The sequence below is a fragment of the Haliotis rufescens genome, unplaced genomic scaffold (genome assembly GCF_023055435.1).
Source record: "Haliotis rufescens isolate VD_foot unplaced genomic scaffold, xgHalRufe1.0.p SCAF_7, whole genome shotgun sequence".
In the NCBI taxonomy this organism is placed as follows: domain Eukaryota; kingdom Metazoa; phylum Mollusca; class Gastropoda; order Lepetellida; family Haliotidae; genus Haliotis; species Haliotis rufescens.
Window position 1 is genome coordinate 25932402 of NW_025964361.1, and position 13149 is coordinate 25945550.

The 13149-nt window shown below is 38.0% G+C and overlaps 1 protein-coding gene across 3 annotated transcripts in view; it reads left to right on the plus strand.

Moving 5' to 3' along the window:
* LOC124137494 (palmitoyltransferase ZDHHC2-like) overlaps positions 1-9115 on the plus strand; it is a 34841-nt gene extending 25726 nt beyond the window's left edge. For all 3 annotated transcript variants that reach the window (XM_046503824.2, XM_046503825.2, XM_046503826.2), the window contains one exon: positions 7143-9115. In XM_046503824.2, the coding sequence (XP_046359780.1) occupies positions 7143-7155 (13 nt within the window). In that variant the 3' untranslated portion in view covers positions 7156-9115. The remainder of the gene's footprint in view (positions 1-7142) is intronic.
* Positions 9116-13149: the final 4034 nt, after the last annotated feature.

The following is a 13149-nucleotide window of genomic DNA, read 5'->3' on the forward strand; positions in this document are numbered from 1 at the left end:
TATCATGTCCTCTACCCATTGCTAAAAATTGTTGCCAGGGCAACAATATACTTTTCCAGGTATTGCAATAGCAACAGTAAACATGCAAGTCGCTTTGTTCTGATGTTGTCTGGCATTGCAAACATTTATCAGATGTAATGGAATACCATTGCAAGAAATGCAGGAAACTTTCATCACTACTTTTCTCAATTATTATTGACATGATCAACATCTTTCTGTTCGGATTACCTGACACATCTGGAATGTTCAATGTGATCGCTGAAACAGCCTGTTCTCTTTGCCTCAGCAATTTCTGTGGAGTCTGAAGCTGCTTGCTTTGTTCATTATTGCTTTGCCACTACCCACTAAACACTGAAGGCATGATCTTGTTCTGTCATGATCACCATGATCCATCGTGGTGTATTGATACAGTGATACAGTATTGCATCCTGATACAAGCCCCCGATACACAACATTACAGCCTGTATTGCGATACATACGATACATTACTTTACAGGCCATTTTGCTGTAAAAAACATGAATAGTAACAAACTGTTCAAAAACCAGCATATGCAGCTTCATTTGTATTTCCCAGTTGGCTATATAGAGCATGACATTCACAGTGCCCTCTTGCCTACCGGGGGGGCGGTCGGGTAGCATAGTGGTTAAAGCGTTCACTCGTCACGCCCAAGACCCAGGTTCGATTCCCAAAATGGGTACAATGTGTGAAGCCCATTTCTGGTGTCCCCCGCCGTGATATTGCTGGAATATTGCTAAAAGCGGCGTAAAACCATACTCACTCACTCTTGCCTACCGGTATATGTTTCTGTCCTACAATAATCCCATCATTGATCTCTGAAACTTTGAAACAAATGATTCAGGGTTGTGATTCACCTGCAATAAGAAAGAATATCAACTTATTATGATAAATGAACTGTATCGGGATACAAAATGTGTTGCGGCCATGGTATAGGATTTGAATAGTATTGCCTCCCAACCATATCGTTACATCTTATATGGTCAAGCATAGGGATAGAGGTCGATAGTGAGGGTACACGGTAACCATGTTATGACCTTAGCATTCAAACTGCATGGCTTAGTGGATTGTTGCTCACGATTTGAGTCATTGGTTTGTCTTGTGAAGATTTTATTATGAATAATTACCAGGTTTACAGGTAGACAATTTTTGGCTGGAATGTGTTTAGTGCAGCGTTTATCAACAAACAAACAATGATATAGCTTGAGATACAGGTACAAAACGTGGGTTGTTAAGATGACCTGTACAAGCAGATGTACCTCAGAGAGGGAAATAACTAAGAACGTCTACTGGCATGAATAGTGATAACATATGGCAACACCCAAAAAATGTTTGAAATTCTACCAGCTCTTTAACATTAACAAAACTGGTCTGGGCTAGTGGGCTCGTACATATTCCTATTCCTGTACCTATAGACACATAGACACATAGAAACATAGACACATTCATGCACAAAATCACAGACACACATGGGTACACACATATAACACATGTTGGCACTAGGGATGGGTATTAGAGGTTTAGAGTGTTTCACAATACTTTGCGATGCACAAGGCCATATTGCAATACGTATCATGATATATTGTATAATTCAGAAATGGAACAAACAAGATGCTGGTACAACATAATGTTAACTAATACGCAGCCATCTCAGGGCACCGGATGCAATATTCCGGGGCAGCGAAGGTTTTGGGCAAATGTATAACATTAAACACATGATAAAAATCACTATCTGAAATCACCTGATATATCGAGCCTGAGAAAATGATATTGTGATACATATCGAGGAAAGAATGAACTTAAATTTACCGATATGCCGATAATACCGATAATTACGCTCACCTTTAGTTGGCATACAGATATATACTCACATACACACACACAATCACACATGGGGGTGGGGGGGGGGGGGTGGGGGTTGTGTAGCCTAGTGGTTAAAGCGTTCGCTCGACACGCCGAAGACCCGGGTTCGATTCCTGACATGGGTACAATGTGTGAAGCCCATTTCTGGTGTCCCCCGCCGTGATATTGCTGGAATATTGCTAAAAGCGGCGTAAAGCCAAAACTCACTCACTACGAAATTTCCAGTCCAAGGTATCACTGTGCAGTGTGATGTGAAATATTTGTCACATCAACTTGTTTGCAGAGTAATGAATACACAACTTTACAGGTTCAATAGATTACATAAGATCTGAATAAAATGAAAACTAGTTTTTCAGATGCATGTCACCTTGGGTCATTTTATTTGTAGAGGACTTTTTTGGTTCCTCAACTGGGAAAAATATATTTCATGCAATTGTTAGGAATTATAAGATACAGATATGTGGTTGAACTCTGATATGTTCATTATTAGTAAATGACAATATTATTAACAATATTTCCTTTTAACGTTTTTAAGTGCACTTTTGCAATTTTTTAAATAACTCAATGCATGCGATACGATACTATTGTACCAATGTTCTCTTGTGTTGGCTATTGGTGTCATACATGGCATAGAAGGATTGAAATGGATTTAAAATAGCCTTAGTCTTTGTGTGCGTCATCATGCAGCTTTATGTTTATCCCAGTAGAAAGTTCTAGAAACTAAATCTTACTGAAATTTGTATTTTGTGTTTGAACACAACCACTGTGGCCTCATGATTGAGTGTATAGCTCTCACACACCATCTCATGGGTGGGCGCACGGGGGGCCCCACACGTCTAAGGTGATGCAATAGGAGTACCAGAACATATGATCGTGGGTTCGAATCCCGGTTCACACTGATTATATTCCTACCCGTGCCTGTGGGTTTCACCAAAGTGGTAAGGTCTGAGATCTGTATCATATCAGGCTTTCCTCCCACATTGAGCCGTGATATAACTGAAATACTGTTCAAAGTGGCAGTAAACGCAACTCACTCACTCACTCACTCATCTCATGGGCTGTTTCAGGGAACTTCCAAACGGCTAGCTCGCAACTGCATCTAGTCAGCTATACTGATGACTGAACTGGCCAGTCACTGTGGCCACTGGACACTGTATGTCTTTCTCTCCCTCCACTCTCCGTCTCTCTCCATCTGTCTCTCTGTCTCTCCTGCTGTTGATCAGTAGTCTCTGTTGTCAGTGAATGTGGAATGTTGTACAGACTTGTCAACCGTTGCTTTTTCCTGACCAGACATGGATCTATTTTCTTTGAGGTTATGCATTATGGAGATTGCGTACCCTAATATAATGAAAGTGGATAAAAAAAATAATCTGAGAAGCACTACCCCTTTTTTGTTCAACTGATTGCAAAATTTAGCATGTTTACCACAAAAACAATGTGCATTTTAGGGGTTAAACTGCAAGAATTAGAATGAGTGATCACATGGCAGCATACTCAGATGACCTTTTTGAAGAGAAAAATACAAACTTGAACATTCTGAAGTATCTTTCTTTTCTTTTCTGTTTGGAGATTTTACAAATATATGTTTATTATTGGGTAAATGACACTAAATGTGACCTAAACATCATTTTTCAAGTTATTCTGGGTAGAGAGTCATTCTAAGCCATTGACATAAGTATGAATCTTTGACTACAGTCACCATCCTCTCATCCCATTTATCTTTCATCCTTCTTGAAACAATTAATCACCAGAGAGTAATGTTTTGTCACTAACAGCTGTTACGATTAGAACCATCTATCTCAAAACACTGTAAGGGAGATAACTCTTGTATGCCTGTTCAAGATCATTGTCTGTCCTTGAAAGTTTCCTGGTTGACATGTTTGGACTTGTTGTCACTGGAATCCTGATTGTGTTCCATGTTCAGGACCTGCTTCTGGACCACAGTGTTAGATGTAGTGCTGCTTGTTTTTTCCTGTTTCCTTGTTTATTCATGAAGGTTAGGTTTGGATCACCTCCAACATTCAGATTTCATCATCACCACACCATGCAGCATCCCTAGGACACCAGGGCATGCATGCTTTTTGTTAAAATGCACTTCAGTTTTGCGTATCCATTGTCAAGAAACATCCATGAGTATTTGACCCGTTTCAAGAGCTTTGAACAACCTGTGATAGGATGGGCCATGCTTGTTCATGACAACCTAACCCTTCCTTATGAAAATCACATGAACCAAAATATTTGATGTCTTCATTTCTAGTTTAAGGCCAAAATGTGTAAATTCTGTCTTCGGTAGATCCCTTTTTGAACAAAATAGACAGGCAGCCTACACCAGTATTTCAGATCTCTTTGCTGAAGGGAATCATGGTCCAGATGCTTTTGATGTCTTTGAAACGTTGATGTGTCATGGCTGTGCTGTAGCCTTGTCTTCATAGAATGTGCATGGGTGGATATTTAACTCAATCCTCAGTTGTATTGTGCATGATTGAAATGGGATTAAATGAGCTAAAATGAGCTGGAGATGGGATAGAATCTGTCAACAGTTTTAATAATATATGTTAATTACATGTTGGAATGGTGGCAATTTATTTTAAATCATAAACCTGAAAAAAACCTTTGTGATGTAGCATTTGTATCATACAACAACTGTTTGTTTTTTTAACTCGATGTGAGAAATTGAGTGGGCTCTGGTGTCCTTAAGGTTTGATGCTAGAGTATTTGAATCTATAACATGTGTATAAAGACCCCTGAATCTATATTTTTTGAATATTAGTGTCTTGGAAGAGACTCCTTGAATGTTATGCTTAATTTTGAACACTGTTCACTGCATGAGTGTTGTAATGTTGGTCTGTGTGACTTGCTGCTGCTTGTATGATCAGGGTGATATATGTGGCGGCCGTATGTATTTGCGGGTGATGGACTTGTAAAAATAGTAGAATGCATATCACATATAACTGACATTTCTTTTCTGGTAAGAAGTATATTATCAAATGTTCAGGGTGTCAGTCTTTTAAGTCTAACACTAAAATCCCCTTCTATAAGAGGCTTAATGTTCATCAGTGTTTTGACCCAAAACTTACAACTCGGCAAGAGGTTAATGCCTGTCAGACTAGGAGGGGACTGAGGTGGGTATTGGGTGCTCACAAAGGCTGCTCACAATGGCTGCTTAGATGGGCAGATCAAGCTTACTGTGACCAGGCCCTTTGCACAGTGTTGGCTCAAAGGCTTGTAACTGCTGCCAGAGTTAGTATAGTTGGCCAGCCCCATTGTCCATGCTTGCTTGTAGGTTTCACCAAAATGTTTGATTGTTATCTAATGCAGCAGTCAGCAATATTCTAGCTGAAGCACAGTAGCATGTAAATAATCTGGGCTGACAAACAAGTGTCGATATAATGAGCAACGTCTCACAGTTGAGGTAGGATGACATTCGATGAACCAAATTGGACCACCCGATGCTCTTAGTTGTCTCTACCTACAAGCAGTAGAGTGCTGGGGACCTTTTAGCATAGCATATCTGATTGCTGTGTCTCTAAAAGTAACATAATGGGGCAGTTCTGAATGGAAATAAGGCTCAAGTATTATCATGATTATGTTGAGGATATCCTATGCAGACTGTCGATTCGGAGCGCCAGCCATCTGGAACCAGAACAGAGTTTTGTGAGAAGTATTTGTGTTCTGTGTTGGTTTTCTTTTGTTGAGATTAAACTGTCTGAATTTGTTTGATAAATAAATGAAGCTGAATTATTTTAAAAACAGCTGGCATGTGATCGGCTCAAAAACTAACACACACTTCTTTTAGATTGGGCTGTCAAAGTTTGCACAAGGTATTGTATCAGAGTAAAAGATCAAATGTTAATGAAATTATCCCTCCAGTATCCTTCTCTGTCGTTCTCTTCCCACTAGTCATGATGGTTGTACACTCAGTGTGTAGATGTCATCTTCACACAGGCACTGGGGGCACGGGTGGCCCAGTCAGCAAATACGCTGCGATTCACTGTACAGAGTTGCGTCCCTTGGGCACGCCAGAAACCTATGATTGTGGTTTCGAATCCAGGTTCGCCCTGATTATGTTTCTAGGTTTGTCAGCACCATACCTGTGTTTGTGGGTTTCACTGAAGTGGTAAACGTCTGAGACCTGCATCACTTGGGCTTTCCTCTCACATTATGCTGACACGCTGTGATATAACTGGAAAACTGTTAAAAGTGGCGTTCAGTAGACAGTGATATTAGGATCTGACAAGACTAAGACACCATTGACACCCACAAATGTTTGCCAATTCAAAACAATACAGTTTCAATGACTGGAGATTTTAGATATATCAGAAGAGATCTAAACTCCATAAAGATTGACATGCTCAAGTCATATTTAAGTTTGATTAATGTTATTACAAATTCATTTGATCTGTATGCAAACTCAGATTTCCCATACCACACAAAACAATGTCTCAGATTCACACATGGTGCTAGTTACAATGTCTCAGCCATGATATTGCTGGAATATTGCTAAAGTGGCGTAAAACGATACTCACTCTCTGCTCCTCTGATCATCGTTAGTATTGGAGTTGACAACCTATTCATGAATGCATTTAATCAAACAAATTCTAAGACAATGTCTACAATGTTTTTCCAGGCCTGTTGTTGACAGAAACCATAATACAAATAACAAATAATACACATGGAAGAACATATTTTGCTACTAGCTAATTCAGCTTATATGATGATTGACTGAATAATTCTCTATTCTGACAATATACGATTTGAGAAATGTTGGACATTACCTTAAAAATGAAAGAATTGAAACATTGTTTCCAAGTGTTTAAAAAATATTAAATCTGTTTCCAGTAGACTTTAATACATTATCAACATGATCAGTGTTACAAGGTAAAGAATTATCTTGAATATACCCTTTTTACATATTTTTTGTAACAGACTAATTCCACTTTAATATGCTGAGATAGAATCATAATAAATATTCATATTCAGTGGAATGTTGGTAAAACCAAACCTTTAAATACCCAATATGGGGAAAACCCCCACAATATTTAAAGCCTATTTTATGTCCTCTGTTGTGATATCGATGATACCGCTAAAAGCAGCAAAACACATCTTCGCTGTAGCTTCAGTTAGGTTTTGACTTTGTTCTTTAACTTTGATGACAAATCATCTGTGCATATCTTTGGTATAAGCTGAACACAGCCCAGTGAAGTATGGTGAACACAGAAGGAGAGTAACATTCAGAAATGTAAAACTGTGTTGTTTGTTGCAGGCAATGGCCTTGAGAACAAGGCCATGAACCACCATCTGTGAGCAGGACATGTCGAGATTGGAGCTTGGATGTGGTGGCCATGTTGATTTGTACCATGTGAGGTCAGACAGACACCAAATGTTGGATTAATGCTACTCCCCAGTGACCATATTTAACTAAGGATGGATTCTTGATTGTGTCTTGATTCAAGCTTCTAGAAAGGAAGTTGATGGACACTTTCTTGATTGGTTGATTGTTTCTTGAAGGATTTTGATTTAAAGATTCTGACAGGATCTTCATCAATGGATGCTTGACAGGATCTTGATCCAAGGATTCTGGGAGAGGACTGAAATATTCCTGAAAGGATCTGGAAATATTTGAATCTGGGAAAGCAGGGTTCAGCTGGTTTGAATAGATTTATGACATGATTGACAGATATGTACATACATTGACATGAAATAACTCAACTATCATCACAAGATTTGCCACACTGGTATTTAAGACTCATTGAACACTTCATCAACTTGACGAAAGCTGTCATCTGGGTATCACAAATTATTTATTTCTGTCCTGTTCCTCATCCACAAAGTGATTTTTATGCCACGGCTATCCTAACTTTTATCATAGATTTACAATGGTCGTAACTCCTATACTTTAACCTGACTTACGATGGTCGTAGCTCTAAGATTGCTTTGTGGAATGGTTCCGGTCCACAAGGCAGCTCTCCTGCTTCATCTTATATTCCTACATAGCACACTCACTACAGATGTAGCACTTGGGAAGCTGGTGGAGCAGCTCAGTGGCAGTAAGCTGTTGATGAGGCAAGTCCAGCCCCCTGAACAAGATCATCGAGTGACAGACTATGACCCTTAAGACGGATCATCCTTGTGAAAGCACTACACAGATTTGAATGTTTTAATAACCTCATCACAAGGTTTTTGCAAAGATATTTAATATCTGTTAATCTAAGTTACACATGTACCATGAGAAGTGCATCTGAGAATTCACTTCATATTAAAGAACTAATTCTTTGTTTCGAGAAATGTACATTTTTGGAATGTTACGTGGATCTTTATTTAGGTATGAAGCTATCGTTTTGTTACAATCATTAGCACATGCTTTGATATTTTTTTCAGTAAATATATCTTGAAGATGCAGATGAACAAAAACCTTTCCTGAAACATATTCAGCACATTCTTCATCTGGCATCATTATCACCTCCTAGTTGAAAGACAAGCTGCAGTAATGGATCGGTGCATGTTTTCACATATATCTTGAAGCATATCTGTGCAGTGTATGCAGTACTCTTCTCCATCCACAAGTCACCATCCGCATCACTTTCTGCTGTGGTTCCACTGTTGCCGTCATCTTGTTCAGAAAATATTCATAGTAGTTTGGTTCATTTCTAACTTTCATCAGTTGAACCATTCATGTTCACCTTTTGAAGGTGGATCATTATCTGATTCTCTGAATAAAACATGGTCTTAATTATTTCTAACCAGCTAACAGGGAAAAAAATCTTTGGATCTGTAGATTCCATGCATTCTGTATCAAGCTGGAGTTTCTGTGGAAAAACTTTCTTGGCTCCATTGAATTCGCTATTGAAATCCAGTTAAGTCATTAATCTTAATATTTAAGAAACTGAAACTGTCCCTGATTCCCTTTAAGTATGGAAACGTGTTTCAGTCTGTTGAGATCAGCTGATAACGGTCCATACATCAGTGTGTCTACAAAGACTAAAATCTACTGAAAATAATGCCAAGATAAATGTTTGGGCTAGTAGACTCAAAAGTATTTCGCAAAGATTGATCCTATTCAAGGGAGTGTTGATCCTATTCAAGGGAGTGTTAATCCCAACTCAAACTCAATAATAGACTTACCGTATTCGACGTAATAAGCACACTGGGTGCTCTCAAAATTAGAAATAGGGGGCTGTTATTAGTATATTATTTTGGTGGAAAAAAAACAGTTGAAAGATAAATTTCGTGGTTTATGCTGACCGCCTGAAATGTTTATATATGACAGATATATTTTTCCAGAATTTAATTACCCATAATTAAGGGTGCATATAACACACGAGTGCGTATTATATGCGAATAAATAAGTCTTTTGTACATTGATCACTATGAAGGGTTGCTAATTGGGATTGTTCACTAGCCAATATATTATCAAATATCACCGTGGGCGCTTATTACGTCAAATATGATAATCTTATTGCTGGATTTAGGACTTCCAACTTACAAGAACATGTTTGTGGATTTAACATAATGTTAAAGATGATAGGAGCCCATCTGTATGTTTAGTTATCTGGAGTTCTGTTGCTACATTTGAAACAGACATTTCTGACTAAGCGCACCACGGAAACCCCTGTTTTGTGCACACAGTGTCTCAGAAGTGTTCTAAACACGGAACAGCTGAATGTATTGTCACCGCATGAGCCCCATGTGCTCATCTAGTTCAGATTATCTGTCAAATGTCTGTTTTGATTATGAATGTGTTTTATGGTGTGTTTATATTATTGGTGTACAAGTCATTGTCTTGATGATAGCTAACAAGTTACCTCTGAACTGCATAAGACAATATTCATGGGATGTTGAAATCAACTGCTGCTTGAACAGAATGAGTGAACTTTAGTGAGTGGTTGTTTAATGGATCAACATCACCCTGCAGTTATCCAAAGTCTTGGTCAGGAAATCAATGAATGATGGTGTCACCGAGATGATAGTTGGGGTAAAATATCACACAAAGGCAGCCAGGCCCAGAGTTGAACCCTTGGAGGTTTTCAGCGCAATTTGTGGTTGGCTCATCTCCATTCCATGATGATATATACCCTGGTCGTATTCACCATCACTGCTTTGTGTTGGAATTGATGCCACCATCTCAAACTAATCATGCTAATTCATCAAAGTCACTCTTCTGAGCGATTCTCAGCAAGGATCTACATTCAAATTGCTTGTCTCATAAGAGTGAGCTCTCTATAGGGATTAGGTAGAGGACAGTTATTAAGTTTATAAATTAATGGTAATGTTATTGCTTTAAGCTGGGTATTATTCGTGGGTATAAGACAGGTTGAAGGAAGACCTCCTGCCACCCTGGGTTCCAAGTCTGTATTTCACGGCATGCAACCAGACAAGTTGAATACACCACTTTAGTGTAACTTGCTTTAGAGTCATGTCATTTGAGTCATACTCAAAAAGGAGTTATATTGGCAAATGGGTCCATGACTTTATGAGGATAGGATATGTATTTATAACCATGATAAGATATTAATCAAGCATTGATTAAGCTGTCCTTGATGTGCTAGTTCCCGAAAATTTAAATTATTACATTTGGCATTGTGATGATAGCCAGGCCTGAGGCCACTGCTGAAAAAATGAGAGAAAATGAAAAAGATTGATGTGTGAAATGTGTTAACTAGATAATTTAGGATAGTGTCGGGTTATAAAAAACCAAGTCCCTGATCCACAAAGATAACACAGTTTGAGTATCGTACGTTAATATTGAATACAAATGGCAGAGAGTAATGTATCTGCTGAAACAGATTCCACTGGGGCATAAAAGGCTTAATAGTGATGAATTGTTTTTGAATGAATCAGTGAAAATCCGTGATATCCCCAGGTGTTTGTGAAAAGGTTAAGCATATCAGGGAGTTACGACAGTCTTAGCGCTAAGACCACATGGTGCAGGACCTGATTACAGTATTGTCTCCCCGAGTAGGATGTTTCTGTGTCCAAGTTGATGTTCCTGTTCTGTTCATGGTGAATGTCATGTAAGCATCTATGTATGATGATGTTGTCAGTTACTGAGCCTTCTCTAAGCAACCACCTGCTATGTCTTAATTGTTCTGTGAAATAGGAAACTGAATGATTGACAGGATGTGTTTGCAGCTGTTTATACTAACTTGTCTATTTCATTTTGATTTGCAGTCACAACTCTCTGCTTACAAACATCACAATATCAAGTTATTTTTGAGGTTATGATCAGTGTATACATAAAAGTGACAAATTGACAATATGTGACTTTACTCTTTGAATCTGTCATCATAGTCATGAGTTGATTTCAATTTCATGGCCAGTTTGATGTCGTTGAAAAAAACCTTAAGTTTTTTGTGTGTCTGTGTGAATTACGTTTGTATCCTATGTTAAGCTTTAGAACTTGCTCCTGATGTCATAATTATCAGATCTAGTTAGTAAAGGGAAAATGGGAAAATGACCTATTACTCATGTATATGTTTGTAATTCATAAACTTAAAACATCATATTATAAGTAATACATGTTGCAGACTATTATATCCATGCACAATTGTAGGGAGGTAAACAAGTTGTTAGATGACCATCATGGGTGATCCTCTGTAAGGGCTAGAACATGCTCTCTTCTTTCACCCACCTGTGAAAAAGGTAGAAACAAAATGCTCCTTTTGATTGGAAATGTTTTTAGAAGTATTTTTGTGTGTTTTATTACTTATTTTTAAAAATTAACCCTCAAATCAGCCATGACAACATTTTCATTGTCACTTTTGTTTCTTTCCAACTCTTGGCATTTTGACTGAGAAAGCCTCTGAAACAATAAATTAAGTTGGTATTGGCTCGGAATTAACTTATTTCATCATAGTTTTCTCTGTGCAACTCATAGGTCACAGTATTGTATGTATCACATATACTCTTGGTGAACAGAAGGCCCCTTAGGTGGCAGTGAGTGCTGTTTTTGTCTTTCTTGTCAACCGAGTAACTCCAAATTATAAATGTGTTCTTTTTAACCCTTTTGACACATACCCAGCTCATGGGGAAAACTGCTGATTAAGGGAAAAACAAGAAAGAATGTTTTTAGTCAGTGCGTAATATGTCCACCCATCTGTCGCCTGTGTCCTGTGTTATCACAGCGTCTATAAGTGCAAGTCACTTTAACCTGATGTCTACTCCAAACACTAATGTAAGAAATAACACTCACATAATACATAGCAATGTATCCAAACTACTAACTGTCATCAGGCAATCTGGGAGAAGAATGGGTTAGTGATGGTTAATGCACTAAGTTAAAGGGTTTGCCTTTCAGGGATTATAACACATTTTGACCAACAGATGATCAAGGTCAACCAAATTGTTACCTTTTGTCTTTGCTAAATCTTCCGTACCTGAACATGAATGACATATTCAGCATATCATTTGCCTTGTTTCAATAAGCACCACTAATGTCTTGAAAAAATACTAATCAAATGTTCTGTACTAGGATAACATACATATTTTTTTTTTCTGTAGTCCATAACCTTTGACGGACTGAAGAATTGTTAAGGAGATTTAACAGTCCTTTTGAGCTTCTTCACTGTAAGTTCACAAGCATGCTTTCTTTAAGGAAAACTTAATTACTTTTTAGTTTTTTTAGAATAATCGGTTGCATATTTATAAATCTATGTTTTGCTCAATTGTGCCCAAAATGTTCATGTAGATATATATAGGCATATAAATGATGCATTAATTATTGCATTTTTGTATTTTATGACAATATTGAGAGTTAAAAAGTTGTTCATTATGAAAGAAGTCAGATGATTGATGACTATATCATGTATGTATTTGCTTTGTATGTCATTTTAATGAGAGAGGCTTTGCCAAACTGTTTCACAATCACATGATAAAGAATGTGTATATGACTTGTACAACGTTGTTGTGTTTTCCTGTGATATCATACTTACACTTTCTATTGTTATATCTGCTTATTCCAGGCCACCAGGAAAATAGTGTATCTTCAGTGGTAGCTAATAAGTGTTTCACCTTAAGGAGTTGTCCATTTTTTTCTGACCTTTCTGGAAGAGTGATTACCATTTGGGGACATTTCTTGTAGGGCTGGGACTTGTAACTCGGGTACCCGGGTCAGGTGGGTACTGAGTAGGACCTGGGTACCCACAGGACTGCCCGGATTTGTGGTTAGTCTCGTGATATATTGTTTAATGACAAAAATTATCAAGAACTCTATGGTTACACTTCAAGTCACTGATGTTCGCATTTCTTTCTGACTTTGCACCCATTCCTTCTAG